Here is a 17257-nt window from a genome sequence, read left to right as displayed (position 1 = left end):
ATATAATGCCCATCATTTTCGCAAACACACACACACACACACACATTTATTCAATACCTTATACCATTCTAAATTCAACTGATCTATCAAAATTAAGTATCAAATTGAAAATGAAAAATTTGTGGTGGGAGAGAGATTCACACCTTTTGTAGAAAATGCGTGTGGGACAAACTGAGAGACACACGGCGTTTTCGTTTCTGCCTAGAATCAAAACTTAGTGCTAGACTGCATACAATGGACATGTTTAACTCTTTACAATGAGCATATTCGTAAACTATTTAACTGTTGAAATTATATTATAAGGATGTTGAAAAAATAAACAATGATGTGAAGTAAACATAGTTGAATTCAACAAGTTAAATAAAAAAAATATGGAATCACCAACACCATGTGTTTTGTTATTATTAGTGGTAAAGTTTTTTGTTATTTTTATTACATCTTTATTATTTAACACTAATTATTCTTTAATCAATTCAATTACGTTTATTTATCAAAATTTATTTATTTCACATTCTCTATAAATAGAGATTGATTTCATTTTTTGGACATAGAAAATATTTTTCAAATAGTTTTTGAAATAAATCTTAACAATAACTCTTTTAACACAATTTCTTTAATTATATTTCTGAAAAATAATTTTCAAAACTTTTAGTTATTTTAATTTAATTTTAGTTAACAATAATATATAGTAAATAGTATATGAAATGAAGATGGTAAGATATGGTGTTGAATATAATTAAACAAAACAATTAAAAAGTAGAAAGTTGAATGTGTGTTGAATTATTAGGTGGATAAAAAAAAAAGATGTGGGGTATTTAAAAGTCAAAATATATTGTTGAATTTCAAAACTATAATTGTGGTTGAATACACAAGGCTAAAAAGTCAATGACTTTGGCTCCCTCTCTTCATCTTTACTCTATTATAAATTGAAGGGCCAATCGGCCAACTCTATTTGTCTTTAAGAAACTAAAACATAAACCAATTGATAACCAATCTTTTTTTCTTTCTCCTCTCTCTCACAGCTAAAGCATAAATATCGAGAGAGAAACTTTTGATTGTCTGTGTGGTTTGTGAGAGATGGAAGAGGCAAACAATCAAAGTAAAAAATGGGAACAAGAGGAGATTAGTAATGAAATGAATAACTGGGAACTGACTGAAGAAGAAAGTGTTGATTGGAGAGGAAGACCATCCAACCCCAAGCATGGTGGAACGAGAGCTGCTCTCTTTGTTCTGGGTACTCTCTCTCTCTCAAAAACTAATTTAGTGTTAAAGATTTGTTTCTAACCGGTGATGGATCATATTATACTAGTGTCTTGGTCGATAAGAACCCAGCTTATCCAATTTATGGTCCCACTAACCATAATTATTTATTCCATGGACCTTGGTCAATATAAGATTTCATAATTATTCTATGGCTTATAGATTTGTGATTTTTAATTTTTAAGGACTACAAGCCTTTGAGATAATGGGGATAGCAGCAGTAGGGAACAACCTTATAACATATGTTATCAACGAAATGCATTTCCCCTTGTCTAAAGCGGCCAATATTGTTACCAACTTTGTCGGCACAATCTTTATCTTCGGCCTCCTCGGGGGCTACCTCTCTGACGCCTTTCTCGGCAGCTTCTGGACCATGCTCATCTTTGGCTTCGTTGAGCTTTCTGTATGTCTATGCTCTCCTTCTATTATTTACATAAAAGTATATATATAGATCTATGAGCTTTCTGTATGTCTATGCTCTCCTTCTATTATTTACATAAAAGTATATATATAGATCTATGAGTTCCATGGCTTCCATTCCGAAACAAACATGGGACCCCTATTATATATATTTGGATATATATATATATATATATATAGTGACGTAACTATTTACGTGTATACGTCCATGCATGCTTTTGGTGTGTACTCTTTTATATATAAGTTTGTTATTTATTATTTATTTTGCACCAAAAAAAAGTTTATTATTTATTCACGAATATGTCATTGCTACAAAGAAAGAAATAAGAACTATTTAACATCATTAGTTAGTGTTTAAGATAAAAGCAAGTTAAAAACGTTTTAAGATCAAATTTCTAGTTCTGAGACTTTTTAATTGTTTTTCTAAGAGAAAATTCAATGTAACTTTAATTGATGATATATCAATGTTTAAGATCAAAGTTTATAATTCTGAAGACTTTTTAATTATTAATTAATTGGTGTTTAACTCTTTACTGCCACCTGTCTTCCCAGGGTTTCATACTATTATCAGTACAAGCACATTTACCTCAACTAAAGCCACCAGAGTGTAACCCACTTATAGACCAAAGCTCATGTGAAGAAGCAAAAGGTTTCAAGGCAACGTTCTTCTTCATGGCACTCTACTTGGTGGCTTTAGGAAGTGGCTGTGTGAAACCAAACATGATAGCTCACGGTGCGGACCAGTTCTCTCAGTCACATCCTAAACAATCTAAAAGGCTCTCATCTTACTTCAATGCCGCCTATTTCGCCTTCTCCATGGGCGAGCTTATCGCGTTAACTCTCCTCGTTTGGGTCCAAACTCATTCGGGCATGGATGTTGGATTTGGAGTCTCTGCTGCAGCCATGACGATAGGCCTCATTAGCTTAGTCTCCGGCACTATGTTTTTTCGTAACAAACGTCCACGTCGAAGCCTCTTCACTCCCATTGCCCAAGTTAGTTTTGGCTTTTTTTTATTAACAATTCGTATACCATTCGAATACTCAAAAATATTGACTCATTTTAGGATAAAAATGGAATCACAAATATATATATTCCCCAAAAAAACTTATATATGTTATTTTCAAAAAAAAAAGCTTACAAAATTTTTGACAAAGAAAAAAAACTTATATAAGTTATCAGATTTTGTCTTACATAAAATTATTATATTGTCTTTAATAACGAAAGATCGAGATTAATAATAGTTCCAAGTCTAGTTGTAACTTTTTTTGTGTGCACCTCCAAGTCTAATTGTAACTAAAAAAAAAAATCAGTCACTCGGTGAACCCAGATTTCTTTGATAGAGTATGTCTGACACAGGAAAGACATATTCATTAATCATAATGGCTTTTTATTTAGATAGATAAATCCCTAGCTAAGCATACTGTACTATACTCAGCACACAGTCTTTTTGGAAGTTTTACCTCAGTTGAGTAATAAGAAAATATATGTTTAAATTGACAAAAAATTGATAAGACGTATCTGTTTTTCAAATTTGTCTGCATGCGTATATTATACTTAAGTCCACTGTAGTTGGACCCATGAGCATATATTATGGATCAAAGCTTAAGATCATCCACACATATAAATAAACAATATAGTTGACTTATATCAACGGATAATAATAAATATCCAGCACTTATATAAGTTATTATGACTAACTACTAGTATTACGAAGGAATAGTAACAGTTTACATGTAGTCCTACAAAAAAGACGCTTTACATGTGATTTCCTCTTCTTCTTTTTTTGTCAAACACATATGATTTCTTCAAAACTTGCAATTATACGAGAATTTGACAAAACTTGCAATTATGTGATAACAGTTTACATGTAGTTCATGGAATTTGAGAGACGAGTGTTCATGGAACTTCCTTGTTGAACCGTCAACGATACGCACTATACGAGAATTTAGCTTTTACTGTTTATTTACACTAGTGATCCAAGCTTTTATCATCTGACTAATTCTCAAAATAAATGTAGCTATCACATATCACACAGTCCACTCACTGTCTCAATGTTTTTATTTTTGCCAAAATTTGTATTGTTCAAAATTTACAGCTAATATTTAATAATAACGTTCTAGTTTTCTAACCGTCCATCATCATTTAAAATCATTGTTATTTAATTTAATTATACCTGTTGTGTGTAAAAGTAGATGAGTTACATATATATATATATATATATATATATATATATTCAAAGTTATATTTTGGTTTTTGTGTGTAATATTTACAAAAATTAGGGTATTATTGCTGGAAAAAAAAATTGGTTCTTAAAAATAATTTAGTGGATACGATAAAATTTAGTAATTGAAGTACTCATACGATCGTGTTAAAACATTTTACATAGGTTATTTACAAAAATTCAAATTATATATTGTGTTTCTTGAAATTCGATCCACCTGGGTTTCTTTAAAAAACAATTAAAACATACATAGAGGTATCAAGAAAGGTATCAAAGTGAGGAATTTTGATTACGTACTCAGTTACTCACACGTGTGTAGACAAGACAATGCTAGAATAGTTTGGCACATGCTGACTCATGAAAAAGAGAAAAGCTGCTGTTGAAATAAAACATTATAATTGTGCGTTTTTGTTGTTGATAACAAAATAAATATATAATTGTATAGTTATGGTTCTTTGAAAAAACAATAATGATATCAGCTCTGTAGTCAGCAAACGTATTAAATACATATATTTACATGATAATATATTATTCATGATATACATCAATAATAATAATTTTTGATAAAAGTTATATGTATATTTTTTGATAAATTATTAATAATACGAAGTGGTTCCATCTCAGGTTGTTGTGGCTGCCATATCAAAAAGAAAGCTTGTGGCTCCCTCAGACCCAATAATGCTTCATGGCGGAAATCATGCCTCAAATGACGTTGTACCTTCATCCACTTTACCACACACTCCTCGTCTCAGGTCTTGCATTGAACTCATTATTTCACTTTTTCTTTCACAGATATTTAACTTTCTGGTCGTTTTGGTGTTATATATATCCATTCTTATCAGACCAAATCAAACCACAACTTCAATAGAAAGATTTTGGTCTGTACGTGTTTACATTTGCGTTTAATTACATGTGCTTTTTTCCAAATAAAGGGTTTAAATGTTTTAATCAAAAATCATTACTAAACCTTTTACCACATAAGTTAAACAAAAATCTTATCCATACATGTTACAGAAAATTAATATTATTTTATAACAATGCGAAAATGTGTTAAGAACAAAACAAAAGAAGTCTCAAGCTAACACAAATTTGCATGAAATCAGTGAAAATATATAAAACCTTTATGTACTATTGGCAGGTTCTTGGACAAGGCATGCATCAAAGTCCAAGAAACAAACACAAAGGAGAGTCCATGGACGCTTTGCACGGTATCACAAGTAGAGCAAGTCAAAACCTTAATTTCACTTGTTCCAATTTTCGCAAGCACCATCGTCTTCAACACGATCTTAGCTCAGCTCCAAACGTTCTCGGTTCAACAAGGAAGTTCCATGAACACTCGTCTCTCAAATTCCGTCCGCATTCCTCCGGCTTCACTCCAAGCAATCCCTTACATTATGCTCATCTTCCTCGTCCCTCTCTACGACTCTCTATTCGTTCCTTTTGCGCGCAAGTTCACGGGACAAAAATCAGGCATTACTCCATTGACTCGGATAGGATTTGGACTGTTCCTCTCTACTTTCTCCATGGTTTCAGCCGCCTTGCTCGAGAAGAAACGTAGAGACTCGTCAGTTCTTGACGGTAGAATCTTGAGTATCTTCTGGATCACGCCGCAGTTCTTGATCTTTGGGGTCTCCGAGATGTTTACTGCCGTTGGATTGATTGAGTTCTTTTACAAACAATCTGCAAAGGGCATGGAGTCATTCCTGATGGCTTTTACTTATTGTTCGTATTCCTTTGGGTTTTACTTCAGCTCTGTGCTCGTTTCGATCGTGAACAAGATAACTTCCACGTCAGTCAACTCCAAAGGGTGGCTAGGGGACAACGATCTCAACAAGGACAGGCTCGATCTGTTTTATTGGCTTTTAGCGGTTCTCAGTCTACTGAACTTTCTTAGCTATCTCTTCTGGTCTCGTTGGAACATTAAGTCTTCGAGAAGCAACAACTCTAATGTGGTGGGAGATGATAACATTTAGCTTGATGCATATTACATGTTAAAACCTCAGCATATAATTAATATGAATAAGTTTAGTGACGTAGCACATTGATTTCATAGTCTCACGTCACTCCCTGTAATCATTTTTATATAGAAAAGCAAATGGTCCCTGGCAGCGGTATCAAATTGATATTACTACGTGTATACGCACACCAATTAAACTAAAGTTTACATTACAGCAATCGAACTATATGTCGATGTAGAATTTTAAGGTTGAATTGACAGAGACCCACAGTTACAATATACAGTTCTTTCAGAGTGAAATAAAGCTAATACAAAAGCAGTTTGATTTGTTTGCGAAAACAGTAAATAAACAAGAATGAAATTGATATGAAAACAAATAAACGAGGTGCTAGGTTAAGGGTGTATTGCAAGAATTTATAGATCATGAACCAAACAATTATTCAGAGAACGATTAACAAGCAAGTCTCAAACTCAAATATTAATTACAAGCGATCCACTGTCATGCAACGATCTAAATTATCGTTTGAACCTAGAATTCTAGACAAGCAGTAATGAGCACGCGGGTTTGATATGTTCACGATTTGCCACACATCAATTTTCGTTGGTTAAAGACAAATCGCTCACCTATGTTCTTTATAGTAACATGTTACACTTTTGATAAATATATGCAATCTAAACTCAGAGACTAAATTATCAATTTATTCTCAATATTAAGGTTAACAATAGGGAAACACAATCGAAGATATATCACTAGCTATGTTTAGTTCAATGATTCCAGAATCCTTTGAATTTTCTAAACCTAACAAGAAGACTAGTTAGACGTGATAGCAAAAATCACAGCAACAGAAAACGGAAAAAAATCATGTATGAATCAATAATAATAAGCATAGAGAGTTTAGAAATCTTCTCCAAAATATATACAGATTTTTTTTTTCCTGAAATTTACAAAGTTATAATCTCTCTTCAAAAATATGTGTGAAAACTAACTTAGTTTGAAAATAACAATAAGAACGATATATTGCAAGATGTTGGCGGCTACTGGTGAAAAATGAAGATTCCTAGGTGAAATTCTGGAATACTTGAAAGCTTCCTTAAAAATTTGGGTTTGAGGAACGCATGCTCCTTTCATAATCCGGGTGTGCTTATTCTAGACCAACTGCTTCGCAGGAAAATCTCTACTTGCACTCCATTCAGCATGTTTTGTTCAAAGTGATCCATATTCTATCCATAGTTAACTTCATATCTGTAATACTCAAAAAGATTAACGACTCAATATATACTCAAAAACACTTTAAAAAACATTGTTAAATTATGTCAAAACATGACACATCACCAAAAATTTAAAATTATAAGATAAAGCGAAAGTATTTATTAATCAAGGACTATGCCCAACCATTCTAAACTTGTTACTATAGTTTCATAGATTTTTCAGAATTTTAGATTATGTCCAACTGCTCTAATTTGCATGTGCAAAAGGACTGTCATGCTAACCAAGAATTCATACGATTGTTGGTTAGACAAAAAAAAAAAGTATTTTGATGCAAAAAGTTCAAAGTCTAAACCTTACTAAATGAATTAATATTAAATAGGACAGATTAAGAAAACACTTGAATGTTCTGTATTAAAACTTAGGGAATCATTGTCAGTGTCACAGAACAGTAGCACACAAACAGGAAACACAACACCAACATTTTCTTTCCAACAAAAGTAAATTCAAGAAAGGTGAAAAAGAAGAGGAACACGATGAAAAGTGATAAATTTTCATTTTTCTTCAATGATGTTCTCAATTTGCACACAATCTAATGGTAAGAAACATGTCTGGAACATGTTTGGTGTTAAAGATTGGCTCTCCTTCCCTTTGTCCACTATGTACTAACAGTTTCTTTATGTTCACTTTACTTTACTCATCAATGGTTAAATGTTTGATCAATTTGTCTCCCAATTTGTTGGCATTAGTACAATCTCCCACCCAACACAGTTCCTTCAACTATAGAGTTATTACAAGAAGTGGGTTTCATAATTTGTGATCCCTTTCAATAATTTCCTGCCGCTCTTGAGTTTGTAAATTGCAGTTTCTACTATTTGTACAGATATATTTTCTGTTCAAATGTATAAACAGTGGCTACCTCATCTTTAAAATGTATCTTTAAATTATGTTTGTAAATAAAATAAATATTATGTCTATAAAAATATAGAGGCACTGAATCTTCTGGAACCCTGCTTTTATTATTTACTTGACGATCTATTTTGATAATCTCCAATCAAACGTACGAAACGCAAAAAAACAATCTCAAGCCAATTCCATATATGGGGCCGCGTAGGTGTATACCAAGTGTTATAAGATCTAGTCTATCTTAGACAAGATGATGGAATTATCAGACTGTTGTACCAGGATTATACTTTATTTTGTTGGTTGTTTCCATATGAAGATGTTATAACTAGGGTTTGATGTTCATTTAGCATCATGCAGTAATCTTAATGTGATAACTATTTCTATATGGAATGATCACTGACTCCCAACCATTCGTCCGAGACCATCAAATAAAAACCAACGTAACAGTTACCCTGACCTTATAGTTCACTCTCTCATTGATTCAGCTGCGCGAACTTAGAACTCACAGACAATTCGGGATTTAGTGGACCTTCAGGATGTAAAACTCATAAAAAGCATACCACTGAGCATGACTCATACAGTGGATAGAGATGGATATCATTTCATAAAAAAAGGAAATAAACGATCAAATCAGGTTACCAAGTAGAACGAGTTTACCCAGACAAGGAAAAACTACCAGTAGTGTTTGGACCCACAGTTGATATTCTGAAGCGTTCTACTGGAAAGTACGGTGCCTACCAAAGATTAAACATTTTTATGGCAATTGGTATCAGAGTGTATATCAGTCAAGAAAAATCTGCAAGCGAGAGGGCTACAAGAGGATATATGTTGTGTCATATGTGGAGCTAAAGAGAAATCGATAAATCATGTGTTTCTAGAATGTCCTCCAGCGTGTCAGGTTTGGGCCCTCTCACAGATACCATCAACTCTAGCTATTTTTTCCACAAGTTCTCTTTTCAAAAATATAGATCATCTATTCTCGAGACTTCATCCCAAAATGGATGATCATCAATTTGCATGGATTCTATGGTACATTTGGAAATGAAGGAATAACAAAGTTTTCAGTAATCTTGACATTGGTCATAGGGAAATGCTCAAATTTTCGGAAACAAAATCAACACTTTGGGCTGAAGCACAAGTGTTGAACACACAGAGGGCAGCACAACATGTAGAGGCTTTGAATCTCCCGTCAATTCCAGGGTGTTGGTGATTTACAGATGGTTCTTGGAAAAATAATGAGTTGTAGGCCTGGGACTTCTGATATTCGGGTCGGGTTCGGGTAGGATCCGATCGGTTCCGAATCTTTCGGATAAATGAATTTTATACCCAATAGGTACTTAAAAATTTTCGGTTCGGGTTTCGGGTCGGATATCACCGGTTACGGATCGGTTTCGGATACCGTTTAAAACTTGAAATATCAATATATTTATATACTTTGACCAATTTCCCCGATTAGTTACGGTGTCCCAGTGATCAAGTACGTTTTATCTCTTGCTGCCCCCCAGGGTTCGAGCACTTGAGATGTTTTTTTTGTTTATTTATTTATTTTTCTTAAATGAATGACAATTTTGTAAATTTCTTCATCTTCTTCCTCGTGTCTCCCTTTTATAAACCCTAATTTGCAGCCTCTCTTCATGTTTCATACTTAAAAACATTATTTTTATACATGTTTTTTTTTGCCATTTACAGATGAAACTTCAAGATTTGACATACACCAGGTATAAACTTGGAAAGCGAAAAAATCATCTAATGATTCGTGTTCTTGCACAAAAAATTCCATTTAAATCTCCAACCCAAGTCAAATCTTAATAAATGATTGCATGTAATTAACTAAATTAATGTTTCATAGTTGAATAATTGACATTAAGGCTTCTAAATTCTAATTCAAGTAAAAATGAAAAAAAAATTATTATACACCAGGGGATTCTCCATCACAACCTATATTAAACATAACTAAGAAGATTTATACTATTAATGGAACTATATGTGGTAATATGATTACGTCATCTGTAAACATGTTTGAATAATCTATCATATATTCATGGAGATTTATTGTTAGAGTAATTATATAATAGATTTTGGGAAAATAATAAATGAATTCATTTAAATTATGTAAAATATTTATATAGTTAGAGAAATATAAGGTAAGACCAAAAAAACAGTTTAATTTAATGAAATAGTCCAACAACTTTGTTTAAGTTTTTAAGAATCATTCTCTTTTAATAGTGTAGATATAAACTATTGTCTGAAAAAAACACTGTTGAATGAAAATCGAATTGTTTAAGATGTTATCTTCTATATGACACTATAATCAGAGCTATGTTTTTGTGAACTTATATTCTGAACAGAAAATATGATATCCAAGTATCCAACGTCCGACCAGATTGCTTCCAAGTATGAAAGAATTGACATTGTTGGGCTAGTAACTGTCATGGCTATGGATTTTTTTCTGCTTTAGATGATGTGTAGTGTGTTAAAGCTTGAACATGGTTGTATTTATATAACACATTAAGGTCGGTAGAAAAAAAATCTTTGATGGGATCTTAAATTAGGATTTGCAATATATATTTATATTATGCATGGAGGGTAAATAATTAAGATTTTGCAATATATATTTTTAATATAATCAAGATATTAATATCCCGTTAAATGTTAGAAGTTATTAAAGTTCCTATATTTGGTGGATATTAATATTTTGAAAATTAAATAAAAATACCAAGTAATTAATGATTTATTTAGTGTTGATATTCCTAGCTAACGAATATATTATTAGAAGTTGTGGAATGTCCTATATTTTCTGAATGCAAATCAACCTAATAAAATATAGAATTGGTTAATATTCATCTATTTAAAATAAAAATTTATTCCATCAAAATACTATTACATAATACCTAAAATTCAAATTCAATCATACAAATAGTTTTTGGTTAACATATCAAGGTTTTCAGGAACTATTTTATATATGGAATTTAAACAGAAGTGATTATATTTTTGACTAAATACAGGGTACAGAGTATATGTTTTAAGGGTTAGAGTTTGATTTTAGGGTGTACTAAACATCTTGTTATGAGTAGTATCAATTCATTAAATATATAGCAAAACTTTTGTAGGGGTGAATGTTATTATAAGCTCAGAAATTTGTATTATAAATATGTAATATATTTGAAGGTATAAACGAATCTTAGATAGAAACTTATAAAATGAATTAGATAGTGTAAAGTATGAGTCATCAACATCACAACATTAAACAATAGATAGAAACTTATAAAACGAATAGAAAACTATGCTCATTGAATGTTTACGAAACGTTCACAAATAATACATCTTAATATGTTTAATCTTTTTGTGTACAAAAAGATATGGGCTTAATAAATAAAAGTATTGACTAAATGATTGATCGAGAAATATAAGGTAACATACCGTTAGTTAAAATATATAGTAAGACCAAAAAAAAATTAAATTGTTGTGAATGAAGAGGGGAACTTGTGTTATTATTACTGTCGACCAGAAGGTCCATATATATACAAGGTATTAGACCGTCATAAGGTCATGTTTATCCTAACAAGATAAGGATAAGGATAAACACTATGTTACAGATATACATGGAATATATATTAGATAAACACATAGTCTCTGGTTGTCTTTATCATGTCCCGGATTGGGCCTGCAGTACGGGCTGGTCCATGGTCGATCATCATTTGGTTTATAACACTCCCCCTTGATCGACACATCCGGTACAGGTTCGTTGCATGCTTAATGTTGCCTCATTAAAACCTCTCCTGAAAAACCCCAAAACCAATGTGGCAAAATGAGAAACCAAGGACAGGAAAAAGAGTACAACACATGAACTCCCCCAGATGAATGCATCACTGTAGTAGACGCATTCCCATCTGGTATCCGAGTCTTTTTGAACGTTGAAGTTGCCTATGGCTTGGTGAAGATGATCAGCTTGATTCTCCTTGAATGAACTTGTAAGTCTTGAACGTTGGTATGTCTTTTGGAACTCCATTAAGATGTGGTCAGGATGTACATCTTTGCTGCTGATCACTCCATGTCTTGGTTGAACTGATGGTGCTTCAAACGGTGCTCGGATGGACTTTATAATCTGCAATAAAACTTTACTTGCAGGTCCTTTTTCATGTCCCACGGATTCTCTTTGGTTATATGGCTTTCCCAAAACGTGGACATTCTATATATTGAGTCATAGACCCAGAACACATACGAACAACTTTACTTCATATCTTTCGTTCATTCGAACTTATATCTCTTCGTATGTGCCAATGGCTTTATCCATTGTAACCAATCATTCTTTATTTTCTTTTGTCGATCCATGTTGAGCTATAGACCTTGTCTATATTCGTTCATAATCATGAGTGTCTAAGGTCATACCATCAATAATTATTTGCTGCAATGAAACTCATCACACAATGAATTCGCAGTCATACACTCATGTCCTTTGTACATGGTTATCGATCTTTTCTTGCTTTAGCAATGCTTATAATCATTAAGCCACGACCAGACATCCTTCTGGTCACTATCCTGGTTTATGGTTCTCACTTAGGCGTGCTGACACACACACACACGGCTATGATTTTTCTACAGACTTTCCATATGTAAAACATAGCCTGTTTAATCAATCGATAACTTGTATCATTAAACCTTTGAACCATTAAACCTTTTTCTCTCAGTTGTCTTTATTATGATCACAAGGAATTATAATATTTTCTGTATGGACTGACTGCACTAAGTAAATACTTAGTCTTTCATATTACTTACAGCTGCTGTATATTACAATCCATAAACAACTTAGGAACAAAGCTTGTTCTATGAGAATTTCTTTCTCATATTTCTATGGTACGTTGATACCTTTATCCAGTGATCCATTTGCTGCTTACTACACCATTATTTCTTTAGTAAATATCCAGACAAAATCAAACTTGATTTTCTGTAGTAGCATCCACCATATAGGAGCATATCTCTTTATAAATTGTTCCTTGGTCCTTGTGAGTATCCTTGTGTAATCAAGCTATACTTGAACGTTATTTAGAAGGAACATGGACACACTATACCATGTGGTCATGTCCTTTAATCTCACGGAATTTCTTATCTCACAAGATCCATTCACTGGTTTCTTTCTTAGATGGCTTTTCTGTATGTACATGGTTACTACGCCCATCTGTCTTATAATTACTTTGAATTCTTTGAACACCCCACGTCCCTATATAGGTTTTATGAGTACTCTACGTGGGTTCATGATCCTCAGGTTATATCCTTCAAATCCCAAGTACTACAATCTTTTATGAGCTCTTATGTATGTAAATACATCTTTGGTGTTAACACTCTTTATCTTCAGTTTCATACTGTTCCAGACATGATCTAATTAGATTTTGAGATCTTATTATCCAAGACCTTTATACCTTGCAGTTTGGCGTCCCAAACTACATGGTCTGGTACCTTAGATGTGTGGTTGCGCAACCTTATTTCTCTGTCTGAACTGGTTTCTCTTATGAACTCGGATTTGTACGATTCTGAGCACCTTTCATTACTTTCCGAGGTTCCTTATTATTTGGAACTTATTTGTCTATCTCTAATAGAATTGTAGCAACTTGATTGTGTCTCTTAGACATCAAATTCGTGGTGCTTAAGCTGGTATGACATAGTCATTTTTTTCTTTTCGGGTCAGTGTGTCTGGCATATATTTCTGCTAGCTTTTATATCTTTTGATCATATTCTTTTAGAACGTCTAGATCATAATCTTTGGTCTGAGGATCTTGCCAAGACAACTATGGTTGATACCATTATATTTCTCTTTTACTCTTTACTCTTTATCAGCCTGATAACTTTCTCCTTTCAAAGTTGGATAATCAGATTACTATCTTTTGTAATCTGTGTTCTTGGCCACTTGATTAAATCATCCATGTTTGGCACAAGATACATTATAGTTTCGTGGAGGAAGTCTTATTTATCTAATATATATTCCCAATCCTCATCTGAGGTTCCATCTTAAATGGCACACATATATGTGGTGGAATATTCGTATTTTCTTAAGATGGTTTGTGTATATGTCTGGTTTATGACCCTTAATCATTCAGAGGTGGGAATGTCTATGCTTACATGTATGGCCTGATGTAAATCAATATTTATATACATAATGTCCTTAAGCTTTAGGCTGGACGTGGGTGATGTACCATTAGTGAGAGCTTTAAAGCTTTCCAGCCGTGTATATTATGGTTGTAAACCATGGAATCCGAATTTATGATATGATCATGGACTGTGGGTTTTAGTCCTCTCTCCCCCTCATGAACATACTCATAATTTCGTAGTGCTTAGGACAGTGGAGCCTTAATTATTTTAGTGATTTTCCCTTTTGTGTACTTATAACACATTGTGAGATTTTATGGGATCACTTTTGTGCCTTAATTAATTTTTCATCATGTTTTGGATCAAGATGGCTAATCTGGTCATGCCATAAGTGTTTATTTCGTGGTGAACCATACTGGTTACCATGGCTTTATGCCTCTTTCATACTGATCCTTAGCATAGAATAAATCAGTAGAAAATATGGGTATAGGCATTAATTGATTTTTTTATAACTCAATGGGTCTGAATAATGTCGTGTCTTTTGCCATTGTCAGTACCAATTAATTGATTTCAAGTGATTGTAGGAAGGTAAAGTTGAACCTATACAATCAAGATGAAGTTAAATCTATGCGAGAAATCAATCTATCAGTGAACTGACTCATTAGTCTACACCCAACAATTGATTTTATGTGATTGCAGGAATGTAAAGTTAAACCTATACAATCAAGGTAAAGTTAAACCATGCATGAAATCAACTATCAGTGGACTGATTATCCTTTTATTAAGGTTTATTTGTTATTTAATCAAGAATCATCAAGCAAGACCAAGCAAGATAATATATAAAAACAAAATCGTGAATCATCAAGTAGGTCAAAAGCAAATCACAAAATCATAGACTTAAAATAAAATTATCATGTCGAGATCTTTCTTTTAGTCAATGTATAAGCCGGCCTCACAATCTATATTACTCCACACGGTTTTCTTGGATTCATCCTGATCCAATGCCTCAGGATATCTCATCTCACTGTTTTGTTCCTCAATGCATCTTTTCTGAAGTTTCTCAAATCTGTCAATGGTATCTTTAATTTTCTGCTTTCTTTGCTCAGTTGCCTATAGGTATGACAATAGGTCATTATAGGTTGTGAAACCTTTAGCTGTATATGATAGCAACCGATCCTTTGGATTGAATGTGGAATATGTTTTATACAGTAGATCATTATCTGTAACCACTTCATCACATAGTTCAAGACTATGGGCGATTTTCATTAGAGCAGAATCGTATTCTTCCACGGATTTAAAATCCTGGAACCTGAGTATCTTCCAATCATTCATGGCCTTTCGCCATAATTCCATTGAGTATATGGATTTTAGTTTTATCCAAAGATCATAAGGATCCTCAATACTTTCGTACTTATTTCTCAGTTCCTCAGTGAGATGATAGCGCATAATTGTTATGGCTCTATGCTTTTCACTTTCAACTTCATCATTTTTTTCAATGATACATTTCCCGAGTCCTCTAGACTTCAGAGCAATTGAAGTGTTCATTTCCCATTCTGGATAATTATCTCCAGAGATATCTAGGGCAGCATAATCCGAAGGCTCAAATCTCGACATCTGAAATCATTAATAAATTCATGATTTAGAATTCTTGCAACCAATTCAAATAATTAGTGCATATGATTTCATAAGTCTATCTATAATACTTTAGGCTACACGGCTCATGTTTTGTGATGCTTAGGCCTTACGGCTTTAATCTCAATCAAGGGCACAAGGCCGCATGTATGAACCAATGCATTATGCCTCACGGCCATTCAGTATGATTGATAACAAAAACACAATGCCACACGATCCATATCAATCAAATAATCTAGCAACCTAACTCTCATTCAATATGTAAATTCTTTAAATCAATCTTTTAGGTTTTAAGTAATGAGAGATTTAAGGTTTCAAGGCCTTTAGGAATATCAATCAAGATTAAGGGTTTCAAGGCCTTAAGGATTTCGAATCTTGAGATTAGATCTATTAATCAATTTATCAATCCTAACATCTCAGATCATCAATCATCAAACAAAGACATTTTAAAACCGATTTAAACTTTTAGGGTTTCAGTTTGAGTGATTTAGATTCGAATTTAAACAATCTTATCAATAGCTCTAGGTGATCAAACAATCAAAGTTTAAATCAAACAATTTAAAACCGATTTTCAAAATTAGGGTTTTTAGGAGATTTCGAAAAACTTTGATCTTTGATCAAGGGGATTTGATTTGAGATTCAAAATCATTAAGACTTTGATTTTAATTGATCAATGGATCAATCTCGAATTATGGTTTAGGGGATCGGACTTATTCGAGCTCCGATTTACTCTTTAGGGTTTGATCTATTTTCCCTATGGCTTTCATCTTTAGAGTTCTGATTTTAGGGTTTCAATCTTTACAAAACAACCATGTTCAATTCATGTTCTCAGAATTAGGATTACCTTTGTTTTGCAGATTGTAGAAACCGGACTACCAAGATGAACCTCGAACGGACGCGAGCTGGCTGCTTCGGGATCGCGAGCTGAGAGGATGCGATCGGGTTAGGTTTGTTAGGTCGCGATCGCCTTGGTTGTCTCTCGCGAACGGGTTGAGGCTGATCGTCGGATCGAGCTGAGGCAGTGACGGGAACGCGAGACGGGATTGAGTTCAAGGGTTCGTCTGAGCTGAGATCGGGATGAAGCTGAGACGGTAATGCTTGCTGGAACGGAATCAAGAACGAATTAGGGTTCTTCGGGATTAGGGTTCCAAAAGACCAAGGCGGCGCCGTCTATTGTTTCTGCGAGTGTGGGCGCGTCTGAGATCGGATTGACGAACGGTTTTTTCTGGTAGATTCGTCTTGTCCAGAGCTTCAATTTGATATGTGGCTAGTCGTCTGGTTCCTCGGGGTTTGAGAGATAGATTGATTTTAAGTTACGCCTGGATTAGGGTTTATGTGTGACGGATTTTAGGTTAGGTTTTGTCTCAGGGTTTTAGAGTCTATCGTGCTGATAACGTGTTGTGAATGAAGAGGGGAACTTGTGTTATTATTACTGTCGACCAGAAGGTCCATATATATACAAGGTATTAGACTGTCATAAGGTCATGTTTATCCTAACAAGATAAGGATAAGGATAAACACTATGTTACAGATATACATGGAATATATACTAGATAAACATATAGTCTCTGG

The 17257-nt window shown here is 33.5% G+C and overlaps 1 protein-coding gene across 1 annotated transcript; it reads left to right on the top strand.

Moving 5' to 3' along the window:
• The first annotated feature begins 954 nt into the window (after nucleotides 1–954).
• LOC106434698 (protein NRT1/ PTR FAMILY 4.3) lies at nucleotides 955–6030 on the top strand. The gene is made up of 5 exons (XM_048770119.1): nucleotides 955–1234; nucleotides 1446–1663; nucleotides 2233–2673; nucleotides 4527–4654; nucleotides 5041–6030. The coding sequence occupies exons 1-5, from the start codon at nucleotides 1078–1080 to the stop codon at nucleotides 5873–5875; spliced, it is 1779 nt and encodes a 592-aa protein (XP_048626076.1). The 5' UTR covers nucleotides 955–1077; the 3' UTR covers nucleotides 5876–6030.
• The last annotated feature ends 11227 nt before the right edge of the window (nucleotides 6031–17257 follow it).

The sequence above is a fragment of the Brassica napus genome, chromosome C9 (assembly GCF_020379485.1).
Source record: "Brassica napus cultivar Da-Ae chromosome C9, Da-Ae, whole genome shotgun sequence".
NCBI lineage: Eukaryota > Viridiplantae > Streptophyta > Magnoliopsida > Brassicales > Brassicaceae > Brassica > Brassica napus.
Note: the sequence above shows the minus strand (reverse complement) of the source record. Positions and strands in the feature narration are given on the sequence as shown.

Coding starts and splice junctions, on each gene's coding strand:
- LOC106434698 (XM_048770119.1), top strand. CDS start 1,078: ATGGAAGAGGCAAACAATCAAAGTAAAAAATGGGAACAAGAGGAGATT. Junction 1,664..2,232: donor TTGGCTTCGTTGAGCTTTCT/GTATGTCTATGC, acceptor CTGTCTTCCCAG/GGTTTCATACTATTATCAGT. Junction 2,674..4,526: donor TCTTCACTCCCATTGCCCAA/GTTAGTTTTGGC, acceptor GTTCCATCTCAG/GTTGTTGTGGCTGCCATATC.